This window comes from Anopheles maculipalpis, chromosome 2RL, assembly GCF_943734695.1.
Source record: "Anopheles maculipalpis chromosome 2RL, idAnoMacuDA_375_x, whole genome shotgun sequence".
NCBI classification, from domain to species: Eukaryota; Metazoa; Arthropoda; class Insecta; order Diptera; family Culicidae; genus Anopheles; species Anopheles maculipalpis.
This window is the reverse complement of record NC_064871.1, coordinates 4640503-4665754: the sequence shown is the minus strand read 5'-3', so window position 1 is coordinate 4665754 and position 25252 is coordinate 4640503. Positions and strand designations below refer to the sequence as shown.

At 47.3% G+C, this 25252-nt stretch overlaps 4 protein-coding genes across 4 annotated transcripts; 1 reads left to right on the top strand and 3 right to left on the bottom strand.

Moving 5' to 3' along the window:
- Nucleotides 1-392: 392 nt before the first annotated feature.
- On the bottom strand, nt 393-2119 carry LOC126558984 (uncharacterized). Its single transcript, XM_050215076.1, has 3 exons — nt 1852-2119; nt 931-1051; nt 393-685 (listed from the first exon to the last, which is right to left on the bottom strand). The coding sequence occupies exons 1-3, from the start codon at nt 2116-2118 to the stop codon at nt 393-395; spliced, it is 681 nt and encodes a 226-aa protein (XP_050071033.1). The 5' UTR covers nt 2119.
- A 2233-nt stretch (nt 2120-4352) lies between these two features.
- On the bottom strand, nt 4353-7686 carry LOC126560008 (uncharacterized). Its single transcript, XM_050216169.1, has 3 exons — nt 7642-7686; nt 4536-6868; nt 4353-4467 (listed from the first exon to the last, which is right to left on the bottom strand). The coding sequence occupies exons 1-3, from the start codon at nt 7684-7686 to the stop codon at nt 4353-4355; spliced, it is 2493 nt and encodes an 830-aa protein (XP_050072126.1).
- A 6497-nt stretch (nt 7687-14183) lies between these two features.
- Nucleotides 14184-19282, bottom strand: LOC126560007 (uncharacterized). The gene is made up of 6 exons (XM_050216167.1): nt 18795-19282; nt 17084-17215; nt 16291-17010; nt 16118-16228; nt 14379-14732; nt 14184-14289 (listed from the first exon to the last, which is right to left on the bottom strand). Exons 1-6 carry the CDS (start codon nt 19280-19282, stop codon nt 14184-14186), a joined length of 1911 nt encoding a protein of 636 aa, XP_050072124.1.
- Nucleotides 19283-23281: 3999 nt separating this feature from the next.
- On the top strand, nt 23282-25213 carry LOC126557380 (uncharacterized). The gene has a single exon (XM_050213125.1). It carries the CDS (start codon nt 23282-23284, stop codon nt 25211-25213), a length of 1932 nt encoding a protein of 643 aa, XP_050069082.1.
- Nucleotides 25214-25252: the final 39 nt, after the last annotated feature.

Genomic DNA, 25252 nt, shown 5'->3' with positions numbered 1-25252 from the left:
TTTACATCCTACCAACCAGGATACCTCACTATCAGTTGCTATCTTCAATGAGAGATCTTGGTGTCGCGGAAAAAGGGTTCAAAGAAATGGATGATCATGAAATATGATACTGTTTGTCAACCTTCAAAGCTCTCCAGTGCATTGGGGTGAATAAATTTATTCATCCAAAATGAACCGATTTTATATGCCGAGTATCTAGCGCTAATTGAATGTACAAAATTTACCATGTAAGAGGTCAATATTAATATAACACCCATCAATCAAAGTAATAAAACTGCTGGAATATTTTTATTGATTTTCAAAGTTTTCTTCAAACTCACTGTAGACTAAAATGCATTTCTGCATCGCTTTACCGTGTGCATCCTATTAACTAATCTGGAGAACCCTGGGCTTCAGATATGACAGGCATAAATCATTTCGCACGGTGCTCCCTGCAACCCTTCCATTGCGGCCCGGTCCAGGCTCGTCAGCAGGCGCTTGTAGTTGTAATTGTCCGCTATTTCCGGGCTAAACATCTCCGCACCCTTCATAAGGGCGTGTGCCGCCCGTGCATACTCATCGGCTGTTCGCGGTGCACGGCAGGCGGACCGCATCAGACACCCGTCCTGGCCGGAACCTTCCGCCGCCAGATAGCCGATGATGAGGTTAGCTTCGCCCGGCAGTAAAAATCCTCCACTCGCAGCACCTGTTGTTTAGAGGGCGAGATTCGCGGTAAATGGGGAGAACTCATTAACGCTGCGGGACCATCATTGTGAGTCGGTTGAGAAGGTGCAACAATTGCAAAACCGAGCCTCTATGTGCTGCTTCCGGTGTTTTGTTCATCCAGCACCGTGGAGAGTGAAAACAATGCCAGCAATACGGATGAATTGGGCACCCGGTTCCGGTGCGATGCTTCGGGTAATGGGTGATGAGGGTGGGGTACCTTCTTACCTTCTTCACTGCGGCCTCGAGCGTACTGACTCCAGTTCCCGGCACCGATCAATCCGGCGGCAAAGATGAGCGCCTTTAGCAGAAACAGTATCAAGAGATTCGTCAAGTTCAAGCTGAGCACCTGGTGGAGTTTGAATGGGGTTTGAAGAAGGAGAGGTACCATTGAGGGTACGAATAATTAATTATTTTTAACATTTTTTGAAATTTTTACTCGGAAGAAGAAGTTTCAGACCACTTTCACTGCACTGACTGATTTCGAAAGTAAAAGTTAGCTGCGTTTGACGGTTGACGCTTAAGAACGGATGAAATAAGTTGGTTTGAAAGCTTTGTGACACATGCAGCCCCAAGTTGAAGGCTTAATTTTAGCTGTTGAATTTTGTAAACATAGTTTCTAAGTAGGTTAATAACAGTGCTGTCATTATGATTAGTGTTTTAGTCAGATAGGAAAGTGTTTCATGCTATAATGAGACAAATATTTTAAATTAATTGCTAGTTATATCACTCATTTGTTGTTAAAACTTGTGATTATTATGCGGTTGATACAAAATAAATTAGGGATATTATGTGCTTAGAGAGAGAGAGAGAGAGAGAGAGAGAGAGAGAGAGAGAGAGCGTACAATTTTCGATTGAGGAATAGTGATACTCCTAATACTGATTGATTAAATTATAATTTCCATTCATTTTCCATGCACTATAGCAGAATATTCAGCATAATCTGCTGTCCAAGAAGTGATAGTTTGTTATCGTATTAACTGCTTTATTTTAAGTTGTTGCTGATGTTTTTTTTTTGTATTTTAAACACTATTCCAATGCCACGAAATGCTATTAAAATGAGCCATAATTCTTATCCGCTTGATTAGTAGCATTTGAAGACTCGCAGCAATGTCACATATTCAAACACACACACACACACGTACACACCTGACTGTTTCCTGCCGATCGACTGATCATCTCCTTCGCAACGTACGCAGCCAACTGACCGGCAGGACTCGCCAGAATATCTCGCGCACTGTCCGTAAATCCGCGTCCTGCCGGGACTTGCTCCTTGCTCATCGGACGGCGTCGATCGTATGGTGGTGTGTGCAGCTCATTTCCATCAAAATCATGCACATTACCATATGTTTCGGGAATCACAAGCACTAGAATGAGCACGATAAAGCCCGACACTATCAAGAAGGCAGGTTTCATGCTTGCAGCAATGTCACTTTATTCGTTTGCGACAGACACAGACACAAGAATACACCAGTTTGCTGAGCTCAGAATCCTTGAAGCCACGGCAGCTTTCAAACACGACGGCTACAGGTTGCACATAACACTGAGCCTTATGTCGCCAACGAACAACCATAAATATCCTCGTCAGGTAGAGGCAGTTGTGGAGGAGATACCTACACAATCGAGGAAGATCGCCAGGTAGAGAAAGACAATGAGACACAATTTTCTTCGCTACGCTTCATCCTAAACATCTAACCGTTTGGGCAAGTGGTTTGCCGGGAACCCAGTGCCATCGGTTTGTCGCATTTCGGGGCTTGTTTTTTTTTCATGCTCATCAGCTACCATGCCCGCCACCTGGTGCTGCCTCGGTCGTCCACTTCCTCACTCAAGCTCACAATGGAAAACTCTTGTAACAATAGGTTGATTGGTGTTGTGTGCGAAGAAGAAGCAACACGGTTTCATGTTTCAGCTCAACCGTCCGTACAGGCACATCGACGCATTATCTACGTTAAGGGCTGGTTGAGAAGCTCTCTTTCGAACCTAACTTTAACTTTAAATGTTAATTTGGAAGTAGGCCTTTTCGTAGATGACTTCCGTTTATTCCTGTGTTGCTTACACTTGACCTTCGTTGCGCTTGTCCACGATCCTGCCGGCCGAATACTGAGCGCAAATTGAATATTGTTTTTATTGTATTGCATAAAAATCTTAACAAAAAATTCGTCTCAACTCTTTTCTTTGCAATCTTTTAATGACTTAAAGCAAGGGAACCTTATCGCTCGGTGTAGTAAATTTCACCTTTAAACTGTTTCTGCATTAAATCATTTATCCGATAAGTGATGTGCTGTGAGTCGGGTAGACAATGACAATTTGCTTAAATTGCTCCTGCCAAGATTGAAGCACAGATCCCTCCCACTCACAGGGAGACCACAAAGATTGCATAATGGTATGTTAAATGAGCCGATCAAGCTGTGATCTTATACGGTGAGTCTTTAATGGTTAGAAAGTTTCCAGTGATCTTCAGCGACTCTCGTTTTCCCTTTCGAAGCACAAGAGCAGGAAGAAAATTGATGTAATGTAAGATCTTGTCATCTTGGTACTGATGTTTTTTGACATTTGTGACAGTACCATTCAATCACAATTAAACCAAATGCTCATATCTATCAAACTCATGTAGTAAATAATTTATTAAATAATCTTTTGCATACAATAAAATCCGCTCCAATGCAAAACGATAACGTACGCTCATTCTTTCAACCTATCTGTCGCTCTTTCTCCTTAACACAACACTACACAACAACGATAACAAAATAATCAATAGAATCTCGTTTTAGATGCACAACACCGGCACGCTATCGATGCTGTTTTCTTCTTTTTGTTTTCCTAACGAACGAAATCTGCTCGTTCAACGATTACTAAACTGCGCTTGAAATATGAAACACTGCTCGATCGCTCGATCTGCAGCTATAGTCTCTAGTATATCCCTTTCCTTTGGCATATGATGCTCTAGTGTATGTACAAGTTCGGATACAAACACGAAATCGAATCTCTCTACTAGCTTACATTAGGAGGATGTGTGTGTGTTTCTCGTCGTCAGTGTTGGAAGTGATCGTATAATTATCTAATGTAACACAAATATTCATAAAACGGGATTTGCTTACGATTGTTGGATTAGTTGGCTGGAAAAACGGGAGTAATTAGTAATTATGAGACTACTGTCTCGCTCTTCTTAACTCATCCGCTGCGCGCTGCTGCAGCTCAGTTCGATAGACAGATAAAGGTAACATGATTTTCACTTCCCTACGCCCTACGCGCTACCCCTGGTAATTGAAAAGACAGGGTCGCGATGCTTACTGTATGCCGTATCGCTGGTTACTATTTTAATATAAAATACAGACATGGTCTAAAACACACACAATCATTCTGTCAAAAACCGGAAACAGTGTGGATGCTTGGGAAGAGATACTATCCGCTCTTGCAAGATACTGTCCGCCCAACTACAGCTCACACACCGTTCACTACGCTTCCCTACACTATAACTAATAGGATTTTGCAGTGGATGGAGTGGTCCACGTTCGCTCCTGTCGTTCTCGCTCTCTGTCACACTCACATGCACTCTTTCCGAAAGATTTATTAAACATCAACTAGTGTCGAAATGCAAGAACCAGGCCGCATACGAGCTTCGGTCCGCAGGTGTGCGCTTGTGCGGTGTGTTAGGATCGTGTTTGCTGCTGCTGGCAAACGAATCGTGTGCAGTCATTCTGTCTGATGGCGTCAGTCACTTCTGACAGATGGTCGGTGAGGCTAGCGGCCAGTGCTGGGTGCATCCTGCAGAAAGAAAGCGACATTAGAGATATACTAAACGACGATATATAATTCTCCACCGAGCGACTTACATATCCAGCATGGTGTACATCTTCTTCTCCATCAGCACGATATCGTCGGCGCCTTGTTGGATCATTACGCGGCAGAAGGTAAGCTTGGCACAGGAAGGATTCTTCCAGTCGGTGTCCCGTAGCTGCTGCTCAAAGCGTGCCCTCGACGAACTGCTAGACTCACGTCCCACATCCTGCAGACCCTGCTCTTCGAAAGGGTTCCGTGCCGTGATCGAACGCTTCGAGCGTCTCGCAATCTCCCGTTCGTTCGGTGAGTTCATGATCATGACATCGTACTGATCCTGATATCGCTGCTGCTGCTGCTGCTGGATCGCTTCCAACGCACGCTTGTGCTCCAGATCGTCCAGATCGATGGGAAATAGCTCGCTGCCCGATCTTCGCAGCAGGCCCATGTCGAAAAAACGACCCACAGCAACGGCACCGAGCCCAAGCGCAGCGCCACCCGCCATCAGCCCTAGAGCCGGGAGTATAATTGAATTTGTAGCTGGTGCCACCACCACGCCAACCTTGTCCTGAGCCTCGTCAGTCTTTCGTACCAGTCCGAGATTTTTGGAGATTTTCTGTCCGGCCTCGACGATGGGCTCCAGGACGGGTTTGGTGAACTCCTGCACGGTGGAAATCCCACTCTGTAGCCCTTCCCGCATCTGGTCGGTAATTTTGGCCCAAAATGGCCGCTCGTGCTTGACGCGCCGAATGTAGCCGTAGTTGTACGGATACGTCGAGGGACCTTTGAAGTTTTCGTACTGCGGTGGCCGGGGCATCTTAACCGGTTGTGGTGGATCGTAGTAGTCCTTGCTGCTCATCGCCGGTTCGATCGCGTACGGTGAGTGATCGTTGTGTGCAGCCTTGCTGTAGTAGTCCTGCACGTTCATGATCTTTTTCATCGCCTTGGTGGGTTTGCGCTCTGGTGGGACGGATTTCGCTGGCTGCACACCGAGCTCGGGATGTGCGTACTGGAGCACGGGCTTACGGGTGTCTTCTAGCTCTTTCTCTTGGTTCTGTGCAGCTGGACCGTTGATGGAGTACAGCTGAGATACAGGGTAATTAGGATTGCCTGGATTCTGCAGCATACGCCGCTGTATCTTGGGTTGTTCGGCTAGCGCATCCTCCTTAAAGTTGGCGCGGCTCAGAATCTGCGGATAGTGCTTACGACTTTCTTCCTCGTTGATTTTACGCAGATACTCCACCAACCGACCATTAGGTACCGGACGTGAGTTATCCGCACGCGAGAAAGGTCCAATATTGCCCGACACTTTGGGCGGGTTGGAATTGATCGCAATTGATCCCGTATGAAGATTATCCTCCACACTAAACGGTCCAAAGCTCTTGGCCAGTCCATCGTTCGGCTGGAAGTTGTCGGCAGTCGTAAATGGGCCGATGCTGCGCTGTCGAGATCCAAAGTTCGAGCGTCCACCATTTCCGGACGGCTTGGCAAAGATCAGCTGTCCGTAGATGTCTCCACTGTTTTCCAACTTTGTCGGCACATGTCCCTTCTCGTACGGTACCAGCTCACCATTGATGACACGAGCATTACGCCACACCTGACGCTTATCGGACTCGTCATCCGGCACACGAATACCATGCACCACCGGTATACCATCGGCACCAATTTCCTGCATCGAACGACCACGCTTCTGTGTCTTTACTGCACCATTGTCCTTCATGTACACCGGGTCCGAACTGATGACCACCGGTGGAGGAACACGACTCTCCTGAACCGTTTCATCGCTCACCTTTATGCGCACCGGACGACGATCATTCTTCATCGCACCATGATCATCGTCGTAGAACGAACGTGGCGGTCTTTCAATCCGATTCACGTGCTCCAGGAAAGCGTTGATAATGTCCACCGATTCCGGTGCCGAGTCAGCTGACAAGCGATAGTTTCCGGCAATTCGCGCCGGTGTCACGTGACTCTGGCCTGGCGGTGGTGGTGAGAAAGAAAAGGAAACACCCTGGTTGGTAGTGCCGGTGGTAGAGCTCGGTGTCACGGTGATAGTTCCGGCCGGCAGTTCCATTCCGTTGCGCTTCTTGACGATAATCTGTACCATGCGCCCATTGTTAGAGCGCACGTTCAGTTTCTGCACGTTGTCCGGGTTGAGGCTTCGGGAGACCTTCAGCTCAGTACGGGTGTAGGCCGGGCGTACTTTCGCCACTTCCTCCGGGGTGGTGCGATTCGTTCGCTCCACCGGAGCGGATGTGTTGCGGGTTGAGGGCAGCGAGTCGAGCTTGGTGAAGACCACCGATCCTACGCCGTTCGGTTGGGTTTCACCGTTTGCCAATGCTGCGGCAAACAGCAAGCCAACGGTGGCTAGGGTTATGATGTAGGACGTCTGAAAACGGGAGCGATAAAATGGGTATTAAATTTGGGCTTTAAATATTTTATAAAGAAAAGTTCACATCCAGTTCTTATTCTTTACACAAAATTTGTGGAGGAAAATGTCTCGTCAATAGAATCATATTTAATTCATTTAATTGTTAACTTTGTCTGTTCAAAAGTTTCTCAAAAGCATGCTAATTGTCATACATTATTTTTCCATTAAATTCAAAACAATAAATCCAATTAATAAATTCCCCTGAATGCTTACCGTGGCAATGCTTGGAATAGAGATTGCTTAGTCAAAAATCCAACGCAAATACTAAACCCTCTCTTTGTGTTACCGAAAACTGAAAGCGAACCGTTACAAACAACCAAGAAGCTGTGTACCCACCTCAATTTCCCCGCAAACAAAAACCCCCCACGGACCCCGCTATCAGCTCATCGATAATGTCTTATTTCAAGCAATGCCGGCGATGTTATTTACCCTCGCGTACGGGTGGAACAAACGGAAAACAGACAGGCCGACAACAGAAAATAATCACTAATCAGCAAGCTGCAAGCGATCGAGCCCGATCGGTTCCGAAAACCACACCGGTACGCTGTTTGCCCGTGGCAATGGCTTTTCGTGAAAGTTTGCTACTTCCACCCGCTTCCACACACCGACATTACCGTCTTCGATGATCCGTGGCCGCGAATTCCGATCCGGGCAGAGACAGAAGCCGGGAGCAAAAAGGGGTGAGATGATTGAGGAGGAGAGGAAGGGGGGGGGGGAAGATTGAGGCTTACGCAATCGAGATGAATTTCACCCGATTGCGATAAAGTCAATCCCATCGCGTGACGGCCAATTTGAGCTGATGATCGATTCCACCGGCGGGAGCGGTCTGTCAACGAGAGCGGTTTGTATCGATCGTATCGATCGATCTACCGACTGAGCTGAGCGGCCTGTCGTCGTCCCATTTATTTCCGGTCAGAATGGATTGTTGAAAAGCGTTACTCTTTTATTCCTCAGTCATTTGAGATGATGGAAATTTAGCGAACAGTTCTGATGGTTCTATTCTTTTGTCCTATTTGTTCGCTCCACGAATTAGGATTGTAATAAAACAATATTGCAATTGATAGCTAGCCTTCTAGCTGTATTAGCACATCAAACCACTATGCCAAAATGTACTCAAGCATGCACTAAATGAACTAGTTTTTCGAGTTTTTTTAGTGTGCTAAACAAAACATCCATCTTACAGGCAAAATGAACCTTTCAAGATAGAGTCCTGTCGATGGCTGGAACACCGAAGACAATCGCGATCAGAATGAACTTGTAAAACTGCTCCTAACGAACGAAGAAAAAGGATTCTACCGAAAGATTGCGTACTTAAACTATGAAAAGAGAACCCAAAGCACTTACCATCTCTCTATAGCGTGATGCCCCAGTACACTGGCTAGGACTTTCGTGCGTCTTCTAGCCGTGGGTGCCGGTGAAATTTTCTCCTGCAGCGCCGGGTGTCGCTTGTTTTTCCGCTCGATCGTTTTAGAAATCAACAACACTCGTCAAAGTGTCTTCTGTTTGCCGTACGCTCGTCGTCTAGCACTGGTCCGATAAAACGTTGTGCTCTGATTGTTCGATAAAACAAACGCACATACACACACACACTGCTTAAGATTGATTGTTTCCTCGCTTGTCACCGGTTTCGCTTCGTCGCGTCAGCTCTAGTTTTTTTTACGAAGGGGAAATATCTGCCTGCCAGGTTAATTATTAGTGGTACGTTGGTGCCTCACGCACAAGTGTATCGCTTTTTGGCTTTTTCTTCTCCCGCACACTCACACCGGTACACCGTTTTCTTTCTCCCCCGATGGGAGAGCGTTTTCCTCTGCCAACGGCAGCGCACACTAGTTCGATTTCTAATTCGTCAAAAAGCAATGCACACCTGTACGCACTCGTACACTAACTATCTTTCTCCTTGCACTTTTCAAACACACATACACTACTCACACACTCACAGATAGAGCACCCACACCTAGGAGGTGGTTACAGCGTGCAGGAAATCGGATCTTTCCAGCCTCCGTCCGTACGGTCATCTTTGCAGGAGTTGGGAAATCAACTGCATGTTTCCTGCTCCTGGTTTTGGGACTCCCCTTTTTGCTTTGTTTGCTGCCTCCTGGTGGGTGGAAAAATGGAAAAGAACAGCAAGAAGGAAAGATTAACAAAAAGGAAAACCTTTTCGATAAAGCTGATCTGTGTTTGTGTGTGTGTGTGTGTGTGTGTGTGTGTGTGTGTGTGTGTGTGTGTGTGTGTGTGTGTGTGTGTGTGTGTGTGTGTGTGTGTGTGTGTGTGTGTGTGTGTGTGTATGTGTGGGCCACATTGCCAATCTCCCGTTACCGTTACAATCTAATTGTTATCGGTTTTGCTCTCCCGTGTCTCGCCGAACTGGAGTGGATGTAGTGGGAGAGCGCTTTCGCGAAAACCGTCACCCACCATCCCCTTCTTCTGATTTGCAAAATACTTTACACTCCCTTCCCCCCCCCCTGCCCTCTCCGTTTTCCATCCGCACCGCTCAATGCGCCGATGCCATTGCGCTATTGCGCAAAAGCAGCCCGCTTTAAGCCACTGGCTGGTGGTACCTGATGCCCGCTAGACCCGTGCACCAACCATCCACACGTACAGTGGAGGCACTGGTGGTTTGTTGAATTTCACTTTTATTTGGAAAGTATCGCCTTGAATTCATTTATTTATCTCATTTTGCTTTTCCACCCCGTTTTCCAATGGCGCGCGCGCTCACACACATTCCAGCGGCATGACTGTGTGTGCGTTGTGTTTGGTGGTGCGGTTTTGGGTTCGCGTTCCACCATTCGGTACCGGCATTTCTCCGTGTCGTGGCAGCTGCGGCCCATCGTCGCTCGTTTCGCTGACCATGTAATATCACTCCTTTTGCCGATACCGCCACTCAACTGTTACGTTATGCGCAGTTATCTTCGGCACCTTCGGACCACACTCACACGTGAAAGTGATGAACCTGACGCACCGCACTGCTTATGGTGCTTTCTTCGGAAAGGCGAAAGACGCGCGAGTAGCGACACACGCTACTTATGCCAATCACGTGTGTGTGTGCGCGTTAAAGGGGGGAATGTGCCGCAAGGCTTTCTTTTAGCTTTATTTTTATGTCCACTCACCTGGACCTCACCTGAAGCCGCTTACGCTTCTCTTTGCCTCCTTCCCGTTCAAGCTTCGCAGCCAGCAAGACGGTGTGACCCACAAAAAGGGACAGCAGAGGGACTGGAAAAGGATGAGGGCGGTCGTTTTACCCAACAATCCACCGTGATAATGTTATCACAAGGTAAAAAGGTAAACAAACCGGGATTAGTTTGACGTTTAGCAAACAAGTGACTACAACGCTGGTGAAAACGACGAACCTCCCTATCCCTATTCCGGTCACCAAACCGTTTTGCAAAGTGAGATGAAATATTCATCAATTTGCTAATTGGTTTAATATCAACAAAATGGAACCACTTAAGGTGAAGTCGGTCGGTAATGGATTTATATTATTCCGCATCAAATGGACTGAGAGAAATGGGGTCCTTTCCTAGAGGCGCATCAATATGAAAGTAATTTTTAAAAATGCATTTTTTATTTAATTTTGTGTTTGGTTTTATGTATGAGGTTCATATGCTTTAAACTAATTAAACTTTACTTGCAGGGTGTTACAGATACTTTCACAAGCGTTACTATAGTTTCCTTACAGGCAAAGGTTCTTAGAAGATGTCACCGTAGCAGCATACAATTAATCATATTATTTACTGCAGCTTCAGAGAGGTAACTAGCGTGTATTCGGTATCAATCGGTAGCCTCTCGAATATGGGAAACGTGCGAATATTTTCAGATCAACTGAAAATCTCTGCAACAGTGTGCTGAGTCTATTAAACATCGCTGAACTACAAAAATAATTCTCCGATTCACCGCACCACCCGGACGGACAGATCTGCCTTTTAAATGTACTTTCCATCCCAAAAAAAAAAAAAATAAAACATGATCAACACATGACCGTCCCCGGGGAGTGTCTGGTTCGGTTTCGGTAGTTTCCAAGATTTCCAACTTTCCTTAACCTTCCTTTCCGGCAAGGAAACTGCATCTTTAAAGTGGCATTTCAAAAAACCCACAGCGCATACCACCATTCGCTATTGCGCCATCGTTCGTTTATGCATTTGAATACTTCGACCGACAGACACACACCACACACAGCTACACACTCGCACACATACACACACACACACACATTAGCGAGCCCCGTAATCTGCATCCGATACTCGTACGTGTTCGATTGGGAGCGTTCTCTTGCTCGCTTCGCTTCCTATCGGTTTCTGTTCCGCACGATTCGATGCCGTAATTATTCACTTTGGACTGCGTTTGGAGAGTTTTTTTTGGGGGCGTTCAGCATTCTCGATTCGCTGATGGGCCCGGGTTGAGTTGCGTTGGGGATCCCCGGTATTATTTCACTTTCTATTTCTGTTGGACTTTTTCCGGCTGCCCCATTCAGCTCAATTCCGAATGTAATAATGGGGCATGTGAAGAAATGGCAAACAACCCAACCACAAAACGGGCATTATACTCCCACACTCGATTACATTATGATGTTGCACACCGGTGCAATGGAAAGCCAGAAAAAAGCTCTAAACTTGTATGATGAAATGTGGCGAAGCTACGTAGGATTTATTGCATTGCTCTCACCGTAACTGTAACCTTAGTATTTATTTATGTTTTATAGCTCGTGCTTTATAGCATGCTAAAAATCTCCATGGATAGTTTATATGTATATAAGAAAAACGAAGAAACTATTTACTAAAACATACTTTATCACGGCCACCAGAATACACTCACGCGCACGCACACTGCTCGCTCTGCTTCGGTTGTACTACTTTCTGATGTACTTATAATATCCGTTTTCCGCGCAATATAGGTGTAGAGTATTTTTCACTGATATAAAAATAACACTATTTTGATTCGGGTTTCAGGGACACACTGTTCGCGTTTTGTTGGTATGTTCGTTTGGTTTTGTTTTTGTTATCCTGAACTGAATAATTACTGTTTTTTTTGTCCTCTGCCTGCTTCGCTTGCTTCTATTTCGGGAGTCAGGGATCCGTTCGAAGGAACGATCGAATACGGACCGGAATTCCGCGTTTCCTTTTTCGAGGTTTTGGAGGGTTGGGCTTTGTTGGCGTCGTCGTGCGTCACGTTCAGCGCTCAGATTGATACTGATTCACCGTAAGACCCGGTGCCAACCGAACCCAAATGGCTCGCAACGCCGGGCGTATGTATTTTTCTTTCCTTTCGCGCTGATCGTCGGGTGGGGAGATTGCCCGGCCACCCATTCACTCCAGCTGGTTGTCAGTTGGGGAGGGAAATTAAAAGTCTCAAAAAGAGTCGCCACGCGAAGACGAACTCCACCTTCCCCCTCCTTTTCTCCTTCCCTTCCTCTCATAGTTCAGTGGAGACGAGCGGTGAGATTGAATAACGTAATAGCGCTGGAAGTGCATCTTTGCGAGGCGAATGAAAGGATTGCATCTCTCTCTCGTGTGATCGGTGGCATCCCTAAGAAAGCCAAAAGGGAGGGAGGAATGGGAAGCTGCGTGCTGGTTTTGCTAGCTGTTTGTTGGCCCGAAACGGTGGCTCACCCGGTGAAGAGGATGGAGAAAGCACTGCGAAGGTGGAACAGATGAAAGCCTTCTTCGACTCTGCTGCTCATGTGTGTGTGGATGCGATCGAGTGGCTGCAAAAGAAAGTTGCCATTTTGCCATCCAAAATCCCGCTCCTCCTGCGACCGGTGCCGCACGACTCTCGAATAGAGCGCGATGGAAGATCGTGTTGAAAGTAAGGCGAACAACGCTGGAAGCCAAGCACCCGAACCGTCGTGATGTGTGCACTATTGCTCTTTCACATTGTTCACCGTGTTTGCTTCCGCACGCGGTTCACTTCCGTCCACTTCCGTCCTGCTGACCGTCCCGTTCGCTTATTTCGTACGCTTAAAGAAACACCTGATCGAATTATGCAACGTGCGCATTGTTAATGCAAAATGTGCGACGATCGTCGATGACGCTCGACCGTTGCCGTTGCGTCGTCCGTTTTTCGGGCCTTGTTTCGATGGTGGCTTACACCGCAATTGAAGTACGCACTTGTGCGTATCACTTGACGTTGGTTTAATGATTTCATTTACCACCGAAATAAGCCACGTCAAGATGTTTCATAATGATGAGCATTTTGTACGATTGCTACTTCCCTAGCGCAGCAGCAACACATTATCGGTGAACGAAAGGAAACAACCCGAAAAATGTGAACTCCTAATCGGGCCCTCTTGTGGTCAGCAGTAGTTTGTTTCCATATTTGTTAACGCTTGACTCTAATTTATAAATCATTTCGGCTACTTTTTGGGACGATCGCTAAAGCGAAGATTTCACGTGGTAATTATGGGTGATGAGCAGCTATGAGGCATATAGCTATGTGGCATTGGGGCGAAGAAAAAGGCTGGCGATGGAACGAAGATGAATGTTTAATAAATCTTCACCCCGGCATCTTCAACTGGCCGAAAGCCGAACCGAAAAGGGTGAGGATCGTTATCGATTAACAAACGTCTAATTAATTATTTATTGCTTCTGCTTGGTGCCTCTGTTTATGGTAATGATCATATTGACGATGATGAATGTTTTCATCGGTTGTGAATAAATGTTTAATCGAGGGTTAAGCCTATTAGAAAATAAATAACCAGAAGGGCTAAAACAATGAGCGATTCGAGATATGTATAAATGTCTACTACTTATAGCGACACTGTTTACATAGATAAAACAACTTCAAATGATCATGTACAAGATAAGAACAAAAAGCATCCAAATTGATGAAAATTTGTTTCATTAAAGGGGACATCATTTCATAAATTAATCGAACATTAAACATTTTCTCTTTTGACCTTGTAAATCACGTGCAATAAAACTTCATCAAAACTGTTTGATTTATTTTAAAGTAAGCCTTTTATTAAACACGAAAAAAAAAACAAACAACAAATCTCTCGCCGATAAAACAAACAAGTGCCAGATAGAGAAGAAAAACTCCCAGCAGCATCACACGCTGGCCACAAATTACGTGGCTACAAGATAAACAATTAATTTCTCCATTCCATCCCGGTTTTATTGCGTTGCGAGTTGCACTTTTACCCCCGGTCGAAGATGCACTTTATCGACTTTCGCTTTGTTAAAACGACGCCCGAAGCTGTTTTGCTTCTCCACCGCTGACCCGGCATTGTTTTATTGCACCGCCACCATCTTCATTCGGGGCCTTCCCCTGCATGGGGTTGTCAAGTGTCCTGGTCGCAGGTGCGCTGCAACCGATCACAATCACCGTCCCGTATGATGCGGAAGATCTCCTCCAGCCCGAGCCGGTCCGTCCATTCCGGCGGTGTCCTGCGGGAAAGTTTGCGGGAAACGGTGAAAGTGAGTGTGAGCAATTCGCAACCGAGGGAATGCCACACGCACTCGCTCGCCATACTTACTCGCTGACAATTTTCCACAGCATCTTCGCCGTGCCGGTACCGGACATTCCTTGGCGAGCGAGCTGACAGAGCAGCTTCCAATCGCATCCCTGCAAGTGGCCGGTGTCCATTAAACGGTTCATGGCCTCGTCGTCTTCTGATGGTGACGGACCGCTGGTACGGTGCGCCGTATCGTGCTGCTCGAGTGCGTTAAGCTTGCGGAGCAGTTTGACTAGCGCGACCGGATCCGTACCGAGACCGCGCTGTGCTAACAGAAACCTGGGCACATCCTGTCCGAGGCTACGCTGACGTAGACCGGGACCGGATACACCTGCGCTGCTGACAGGGGTCGGTGTTTGTAGTTGTAGTGGAGGTCTGCGGGAAGTAGTGAGAGAATGGATTACTTATCCGTTTTGCATTTAACATCTCTAGATGGCTTAATAGGCTTTAAAGATCATCCTTCGTAGTGTCATGAGCACGTTGAGTGGTACGGTGCCATGCAGTCTACGGTTGTTCAAATCTCGTTTCTGTGGTTCCATATTACGAGGCGAGTAAGTATCCAATAAAAAAGGTCAAAAACTTTTCTATGACATATTTATCTTCCCCAATGTAAGTGGGGGTATGTTAAATTAATCTAAGCTCGTCTTCCTCCCCATACATAGCCTCACAAATGATTAGATTAAAGCCGGAGTTGGACGGGTGGGTGTGTGTGTGTGTGACAGGTCATCACACACAATGCGCCTTTTAACCGTGACCGCGTCACAAATGGCGATTAGCCACACGGGGGATCGTGGGATCGCGCGCGCGCACTTCCTAAACTTTATTTTAGTCATTTAGACCCACGGAAATTGAATGCAGCCCACACACCACAACAGGTATTTGTGTGTGTGCGTGCGTCTGTGTGTATAGGTGAAATTTGTTCCACGCGCCATTGCATCGTGAAGCGCATCGCGTTGTCGTCATCAGCAGTGATCGTGTTGCGTGCGCGCGCGCGCACTCTCTCGCGGCCCCGGTTCATTCATCTTTCATAACTGATGTAACACGATGCCAACGGCGCAGACCGCGATGACGCGAAGAAATTCAACGGCCACGGGGCAGAAAAGAAAAAGCGAAAATCTCAACCGAACCGGTGATGCAAAAAACTGAAGGACCAATGGGGGGGGGGGGGAGGGGGGGAACGGAAGCAACGAAAGAGATGGAGAAATGTGGAGTAGCAGAGACTCTCTGGAAACACGTTTTCACTTTCGTCGAACAAACCGACCGTCGCTACTGGGGCCCGCGGCATCCAGAGAGGAGACAGAGCGACCCAGCAGCCTCACCTCACCCGGCATCTATCTGGTGCGTAGTATGTAGGCTGCGATATCTTCTGGCCCTAACCCACCGCGATAGTCTTCGGCTTCTTTGCTGCGTATTCGCGGCACATTGTTTCCACAATTTTCACCTTTCTTCGTTCGTGCTCAGTGACGCGCACTACATAATCTCGTGATTCGCGCGCTCAGCTCATTTGCTGCTCATCTTGTGCTCGGGGTTTCGGGAAGTGCGGGAAGGGTAGGTTCGGAAATTACGCCAGAAAGAGTTGGCGAAAATTGGATTGTGGAGTCTGCAATTTTGCAGCTTTTTTTTTGTGCTGTTGTTTGAACAAAAAGAGCCAAATAATTGATGCAGTGCGGGACCAAAGCTAGACAATGCGCCCATTACGACATCGGACGCACAATGCAATTTTTGGGGTGGGTTTAAAGTACACCGCGGCAGGTACTTACTGCGTGGCATTCGGGTTGATGTAAACGACCTGTGGCGTGAGTGCCGAGATGAGCAGCCCGATCGGAATGGCAGCGCTCAGAACGTGAATTATTTTCTTCCACGGTGAAACACTGTGAAGCAGAAGGCGAGTTTAATTTGACGTTTGCACAATACAGTGACAACGGTGACTTACTTTTTCAGGTGAGCATCCTCTTTTCCAACCAGCTTAATGTCTGTTAGGCCTCCGATTCCGCTGCCTGTTTCAGTGCTCTCTGTACTAACGATACTATTACTACCACTGCTGTTGCTACTGTTATTGCCTACTAACACTGGATCGACGCTAAAAGCGCCCTCTATCGGTGTACGATCGAAGGAGTAAGGATGGTTCTTGCTTGCAGTTGGAAACACATACTGATGGCGTCCAAAGTGCTGTTCCTCAAACGATCCCGACGACGAGAATGGCGTATCGCCCACCTTTGGACGTTGGCTCTTGGTGCCTTCCGTTGACTCGTTTTCCTCTTCCGGAATCCACTTCCACTTACCCTTGGGCGATGGGAAATAGGGTGTAGGATCTTGTGGGAATTTTATTGCCACATTCGGCTGCTTCAGCTGCTGTTGCTGCTGGTGGTGGTGCTGATAATGTTGCACCGCAGGAGTCGTCCAAGTGTACTTGTGATCCCACTTTCCCGACTCTTCCGGTGAGCCACCTCCAGCAGACGGTGCCTGAACATACCCATGCCCCGACAGTCCCATACCACCGGCATACCACCGTGAATCACCATCGGAAAGTCCCGTCGGGTAGGATGCATCCACCGCACCCGCCGCTGGGCTTCCCGTTGCAGAGTTGTCCTCGTTGAAAAATGGTACCACCTCGGGTGATGGGACAAACTCCTTGGCGAACTGCCCATCGGAGCTGCAAAACGCAACGAAACAAAGTCACGATGGGGTTTTTGGTGATGAATGTGATGCGATTCTGTACTACTAACCTGCCGGTAACGTTTCGACGTGGTGCAGCACTTGCATAAAGCTGTCGCTTCCGGTAGCCGGATATCTGGCGCTGGACCGATCGATCGTTCACGATCGTCGAAGTGCCCCGTCCTGCGTACAAATGACCGTTTCTGCAACAAAAAAGGTTCATCAATTTCTTATTCCTTCAGCGTCAAAGCGTTCAGCGGTTGAACAGTTTTGCATTCCAACACGCTTCCAACAGTTTGGCGGCGGTATTGAGGCAGAGTTGTTTTGGTGGTGAGGATCCATTCCTCGGGATGAAAACATCTCAACCGTAGAGAAAAATCCTACCCGTGTGGGTTGAAATAAAAGCATAAAAATGTTACGAAAAGCGCCCCGAGCTGATTTTGATGAAGGCTCGGCCTTACTTGCTTGGGCGTGCGTTGTCCAACGTTCAAATCTTAGGCTACTAAGTGTTGCTACTAAGGCTGCGGTGTATGAAGGTGTGAAAATATAATACATGTAAGACTAATAACAAACACGACAATACGGCACTGGACCGTCATAATCAATTGTAAATAACTAATAACAAACACATTTTAAAGTTGGAAATCTCTTGGCAGAAGTCTCTTTAAATACTGCAAGAAAACTGAGCCTAGTGAGAAGATTATTAAAGGTAGTTTAGAGTAACATGTGGTATTAGACGATCATTCATTACCCGGTCGAGAAATGATTGAAATGGGTTTTAGTACCATTCCCGTTGCGATATCAAATTTTGATTTTATACGATTGATACTTAATACTTCATATGATCTAATGTTCCTCAAAATATCTATATTCTGCACATATGATCTTGGCCCTCCATTTCTTGATATCTTGACGTATTCATCTTCTCGGCTTAACGACCTGCTAGGACATGCCGGCTATCTAATGGCTTAAGAGACGTATTTGACACCACGTTTTTGGATTCTCAGCCCCTCACTACGAGCGACTCCGCGACATCATAGCGACACCCTCGAACCACAGCGAATTCCTACATACACCATGGCCTCACCAGCTTCGATCCCAACTCGGCAGCGATAACAGTGAAAGTGTATCACTTTCTTTAAGGCTTCACTTGATGATGTCTTTCTTTTGGTTCGTTCATTCGTTTGCTTGCTTGCTCTTCTCCATCCATCGGGTGCTGGCATGGCTCGGCCACCATCGTCCCAAACCCTTGTTTTACCGACAGCACAGCGGTACACGCAATCCATTTAACACCACGCGTATTGTACCGTGGCTTGTGTCGTGTGTATGCATCTTCCGCGATCATGCCACGGCATACCAATTGCCCCCATGGGATGCCACCAGCGGAGAGCAATTTACCCCAGCAATGCTCGATTGTTTCGCACTGTTCATCCTTTCTCGACGTTACACGAATCGATCACGTGTACGACGACGATATTGGTCCCGCCAAAAAAAAAAAAGAAACAACAAATTGAAGAAAGGACCAACACAAACAGCAACAACAATCACTGATCTCGCATCCGAGTATCCAAGTTTCTCGATCGCATCTTCTTGGAGGGTTTTGGGGCGCGAGGAGTTTGTGTGATGAAATAATAAACTGAACCCCAGTGCAGAGCGTGTTAGATCCGCGTATTAATGCGCGAATTTTTCCTCTCCATTACCTTACCCCCTTTTTCCCACACACACACACTTTAACCTGCGGCTGGTCGGTGGTCTGGCCAATTGTGTGTTTTGCATACGTACGCTGCTCGGAAGGACGATAACCCGGCGGATGGTGGCGGTGCTGCGGTGGTTGTGGTCGACGAGAAGGAAGTTATGCCAGCGATTGCAACAACTTCCGTCGTTAATGGCGATGACGTTTGCCCGTGCACTGTTGCGCTCGCTCCGGAATGCTGTTTATGATTGCTGGGAAATGCGGTGAAATTATTTGCAACCACAAGTAACTGCTGCTGTTGCTGCTCTCCCTCGGGGGCGGTCTGGTGGTGGTGGTGGTGGTGGTGGTTATGAAGCTGAGCAGGTGGCGCAGCCAGGTCATTTACATTGCGTTCATTAACCAGCGGGCCCGTTGCGTTGGTATGCGGAATGCTTGCGTTTACGCGTAGATGCACCCCGATCGGATCGTTCTCGTTGACATCTTCGTGCACTTCGATCGCACGGATGGAGTGTACGAACAGACAAACACACACTAGCACTACTGTCACCGGTGAGTAGATCGGTAAAGTAAAGCGCATTGTTTTTAGGGCTACTAAGCACGTTTAGAACATTTCCCACGTAAAGCTTTGGCAGAATTTTCACAGATGGCGTAACGATCGAACGCTGACACTTGAATTCTGATCCACCTTGCTGGTTGCTGTGTTGTGTGTCTGTCAACTGTCACTGTCACTGTGCGATTAAGAGCATCGTTGTGCACTGCTTGTGAATTTATAATGCAAAAACACCGCTGATACCCTTCAGTAAGCAAAAACAGTACCCAAATAGTGCTCAGCCATCAACCATCCGCGACCGCAGCATAAATAAAGCATAATGTCGCATGCCGCATCGGAGACGTTTTGGGTGTATTATTGTTAGACCTTCGTCGGAGCCTCGCAGCCCATTGAAAACGACTCGCTGCAGGACCGGCGCATCACACCGTCGACGGCCGGTGGCTCATTGTTTCGTGCTTCGGAGTGCAATTGCATCATTGTTCCATTAAGATCAACGCCTAGGAAATGTGTCGCATCGTACGTAATCCCGGGCAAGTACAGCAGAAAAACAAACACCCAGTATTCCCTGGTGCATAACTTAACGTTAGCTTTGACATCATTTCCTCGAACGGCTCCTCGAAGGGATGTCTGCCTTACAGTTCAATCCAATTTTTACGCTTCGTTAGCAAAACGCGCGAGGCATTTGTTGCGTTGGAAAGCAATCTCATTACCCGCAAAAGAGGCATCCGATGCGCCCCTCTAATGAACGCCTTTCAACACCTCATCTCATGCGTGTGCGTGTGTGTGGGTCATTGGCAAAAGCCGACTCTCTGCCACTTGTTCGTCAAACTAAACGTCAAACGCTTCGACATCCCGAACGATCAGTAGTCCACCACCATGCAGAGGTCCTTGGCAAACCATTGAGCCAAGCCGCGGCGGTCTTGGGGGGGTTTATTGACTTTGGCACGCGAGCGCGCCCTCGACCCTTGCAGCCAAATCGTTTCCGGCGAATCCGACATACGGTTGTACCACACATAGTTTTCTCACGCATATTTCGTTCGATAATTATTTTCTCTTCTCGCTTTACTTGCCTGCCTGTTTTTGGAAGGGAGGGGGGGGGGGGGGGTCCATTTCGTTTCGTAATAGCCTAATCGGGCGCGTTAGGACCTTCCACCTTCGATTCTTTTTTTTTTCTTCTTCTGTTGTTGGTGTTTACTGTCTTAAGGGGTGGGTTGTAAAAGTAGTAACACGTCCATTTTCCGGTTCTATTGATTACTTTCGTTGTCGAACGGTGGGCCCCAACAGTCAATCGAGTGAGTGAAAGTTACGCGGAATGTTTTCTTATGTGTGCTGTTGTTGTATCTTTTGTGTTTTGTCTCCCTTTTACGCTTCGTCTGGTACGTTTCTGCGCTGCTCATCACCACCATCCTGCTCTCCCCTCTCTCTCTCCTTGCTCATGTACTCGTGTGGCCAAGATGCTTTCCGATTGTTTATTGCTCTCCCGAGCGATGGAGCGCGCGCGCGAGGTGTTCGATTAGGGTACGATTGCAGATACTTACGGCTGAATGGCTGGGGCATCGTTTAAAGGGATGGTCATAATGATTTATTCGTTAGGGTTTCGCTTAAAATAGCTATCAATAATCAATGATTCGATTGTTTTTTTTGGGTAATTTTTTTTAAATAAGTAACCGAAACAAACATTAAGAAAAGACTGGCAAATCAGTATCAATTAGATGGGTTTTATACTCAACCTTATAAAGAGTTTATATTGTAGCAACTGTCACAATTTATCGTATTTTGACAAACAATTGATTCAGTTTTTCCGTTAAAATCACTCCTGTCCATTGATGTAAATACGAAATTTAAATTACACCGCATTACACGATTCAAATTCCTAACGAGGTTCTAAAAATTTCCACTGAGTGGCGCTTTGAAGCGTTGAGGTAAAAGCTTTGAGGTGTGTCTAGGATGTACGCTTCATTCATGTATTTTATTGCATACATTTAGGGGTAAAGCAGTCACCGAAGCTTTGCATCCCATGCGGAAATGGAACAAACCGTTTCATGCCAAAACCATGTTAACAAAGTGCGCCTTGCCGAATGTGGTTGATGAGAAATCAACTCAAACCGTTTTTTATTTTAGTTTAAGTATTACCACTCGGTGCCGTATTCTCAGCTTTTCTTTAGTTGATTTTATACGAATTTCTCAAGGCATATTCTGATTGTTTTTCTTCCTTTTTCCGGGCATGCTCTTATTGATTTAATTAGCATCTTATTTATTTGATTTTTTACATAGAGTAGAGAAAATTTTGTATCAACATGCAATGAAGTGAAATTTTACACTACTTCGAACAGGGAAGCATCTATCTGATAAATCTGTCCAGCTCGTCAAATTTCCAACTCAAGCTTTTGGGCCACTTACTCCAGCCTTTGGCAAGTTTTGGCTGCTACAGACAACTAAAGAATCTTGATTCACTTATAGAAGAGAGTCCTCGAAGTTTGCTCCTCCTAATCTCAGAAGGCCCTAAGCTTATATGTTATTACGTTCATTTACCAATTTGATTTCATATCTTCAGCATATTTCTTAGATTTTCCTTCTCCATGAACTTGAAATACCGTCTGCGGTGATTTAAAGTGTGATCACGTGCAAATTGCAATTAGATCGCTAGCATGCATAATGGCACGTTGCCCGCGCACACACCCAACACAAATATGGAGAATCAGTGAAAGCATAACAACATAATTCGCCCAAACTTCTCGTTCGTGGCGAGGGTGGATAGATGAATTGTTAGGCAAATATTGTCACCATTAAAATCAGCGCTCCGTGACGCCCATGAACGATTTGACGCACGTTACTTGGCTTGGTTCGCTGTGGAATATGCTCCCCGGTGTGAAGCATAATTTTTCACGCCTCGCGCACAGAAAAGTGAGAGCAAGTGCAAATTGCAATTGTTTTTTCGACAATTCTTCACCATTAAACCATCAAATCCCCCAAATCAAAACAAACAAACACACACACAGGCTGTGGTTCTCATCACACAGAAGGGTGGCTTTAATTTCAGAAGCAAATGAAGAGCTTTCCTGCACGAGCTTGAATCAGGTTGCTTCTGGCACCGGCCATCGTAGCAGGCACCGTTAGCGGAAAACAAACGCAACGCCTACTACGACCGAAATGACGTGACGCTGCTTGGTGACCACGAGGTCAACGAATGCTCCCATTTCTAGAGACCACGTAGACCACGCAAGACCGGCTAGATCGTCGCCTCGCAAGGAAACACGGTCCTGGGAAAAGGGCTTGCATGGTTCTGCCTTTTTTTTTTCTTTGCTTTTGCTCCAATACTTTCACCTTTACCGCCGGTGTAAGCGCCCTACGCGTTCGTGAACGAAAGATTGGAAATTAGTTCTCTCTCACCCTTCTTTGCCTGGAGTTCTTTCTCCTTGTGGTGTATGTGTATGAATGAGAGAGGTAGAGCTTTCTTTTTCCTTTTCCCCATTTTCAATCTAGCGGGCTCTTTGTCGCGCGTGGTAGTCATGGTGATCGTCTTGTCGGCGCCTTCAGCAAGTCATGCGCGGTCACCAAAGAAACATCCTCCTAGGGTGGTTCGATGCAATTTTCCCTTTTCCCTATTTCCTATCCTTACCCTGCGGGGAGACGCACACACACACGGCTTGGGGCTGGGGTGAGAGAAATGGCACCATCGCCCGTACGAGCTTCAATGTTGTGGCGTGGCGTTCCAGGCAGCTGAGCTCGAGCTGAGACATTTTCCCGCCTAACGCCTGAACACACTGAAGCGTGCGGCCAAGAAAGTCAACTATATTAGTAGGACAACCAGTCTCTATCACTTCAGTCGTCTCGGTGTCGCGATGTGCGAGTATTGATTAGAGACTGCAAGCCGTCAACGTCAGTCACAGTGTCAGAACTTGGGTAAAGTTGTGTACAGACAGCAGTGTGATTAGGAGTGATTGCCGTGGCTAGTAGAGAAGAACACAAGAAAAGTGTGTGCGTGTGTTCGAGAACATATCAGCAAGTACCGCAGGCCATCTAAAAATGGGTGGCAAGTTCTGTGCCTGGTGGTGGTGGTGTGGTGTGTTGTGGACGTGCTCATTAGTGGTCGGATGGCTTCAGGCAGAAACGATACACTTCACCAACTCGCCGAAGCTAATCATGGCGTCGAAGAACTTTACCACGTACGAAATCGAAGTTCCCGGCTCGAAACCGATCACGATCATCGAAGCAACCGATCCGTATGATCGTGGATCGAGCAATACGCACCGGTTGGATACATTTCCAAAGGAAGTACAACTACCCGGAGGTCCAACGACCAGTTTCCGAACCAGTACCGGGATTAGTGTTAGTCGTCCCACACAGGATGGGGAGGAATCCTCTAGTTCCTCGGTGGAACATTCGGCCGGTTCACGTAAAACTCTTTACTCGCCCGAGCTTCTAAACAAATTTCTCAAAGAGTACTCGGAGAAGCTGCGCAACGCTGATTCCGCCACGAGAAAGCGCCTCAACGAGATCACGATGATCAACAGCAACATTAACCGAAACCAGAACGAGCTGGTGCCGGGTGGGGCGGATTCGACGTCGATGTCGGCAGACGAGAATCAGTACAGAAACAAGCATCATCCACACCTGGATGCTATTCAGGCCGAGAGTCAAAGCAACACCGACACCAACGATGAGCCAAAAACGGAGGATGAGTTTGTGTTCAACGACACACACGAGCGGCATGTGTCGGCTACAAACAGCAACAAGCGCTGGTACCAGGAACCACCAGGTCTGGCAGGAGGAAGCTATCAAGCACAAGCATCTCATCCACAAAGCGGCCACAAAAACCACCCCTGGAACATTAAGGACGGTTGGGTGACGCTCGAAGCCGTACCGTGGTCGGAAAGTAAGGTATCAAAGTGGCACGCCACCGGATCAGTGTCGGAGTTGAACAAAAACTCACCCGGGAAGGTTACGACGATGCAGCTAGATAAGTACTGGAACACGGACAGTGAGGAAACTCCCAAATACAAACCCGTTGCGACGTCCGGTTCGATCGGTGCATCGAGCTACTACCATGGGGAGGCAGACGATGACTACGGGTATGGGTCACCGGTGAACCGGTTACCCTCCAGCTCGATAGTTACTCCCACCGAATCGTTCTACAATCGAAGACATCCCACCGCAACGCTTTATAGCGAACGTCCGGATGCGGATAGGAATAGACCGCCGTCTGCTTCATCTTCTTCGCAACCGCAACACCTTGACAGTTGGTACGATCAGCAGCAGCAGCAGCAGCTTCATGCGAGCAATCCGTACGATTCGATGAAAGCTTACCACGAACATCAGGGATCAGCCTATCCTACGCCGAGCACCCCCAATCGCGACATCATAACCGACGGTCGTCCGGCAAACTTTCCCAAATTTTCACAAGATCGTCCCGGGCAGCAACAGCAACAGGGTTACGGTGCGGACAACACTCCCCAGAGTCAACGGGTGCGCCCAGTGTCCTATCCGGATCGTGGAAATGGAGAGTGGGTGCTAATCTCCACCACCAAGGGCTATCAGTACCCGAAGCGACGTCATGGACAGCGAGCGATCACGTTCTCTCCCGCTACATCCACAAGTCATCAGACGGTAAAGTTGACGGTACTTCCCATGAAGAACGCGATCGATATGACCACCTCGCACAACGGTCTGATTGAGGTGTCTTCATCCACGCAGACGGTTGAGGATGCGGTTAAGCAGCAGAAGAGTAAGCGCAAGGGCCAGACACATCCCGGCACAACACCGACGATCAGTCTCGTGGGTCACAAGAAGAAAAAGCATTCGTCCGGGGGTTCGTCAGCTTCGTCGCAAACCTTCTCACTGATGCGGCGCGATGCGACACAGGACAGTTCGGCCGTACTAGCTGCGGTTAGTGCCGGGATGGTACCAGCTACCATGGCCATCCTAGCGCCGATGGTGCTCGGTCGAAAGAAAAAGTAGAACACCCGAAAAACCTTTATTTATATTTCTAACGGCTCG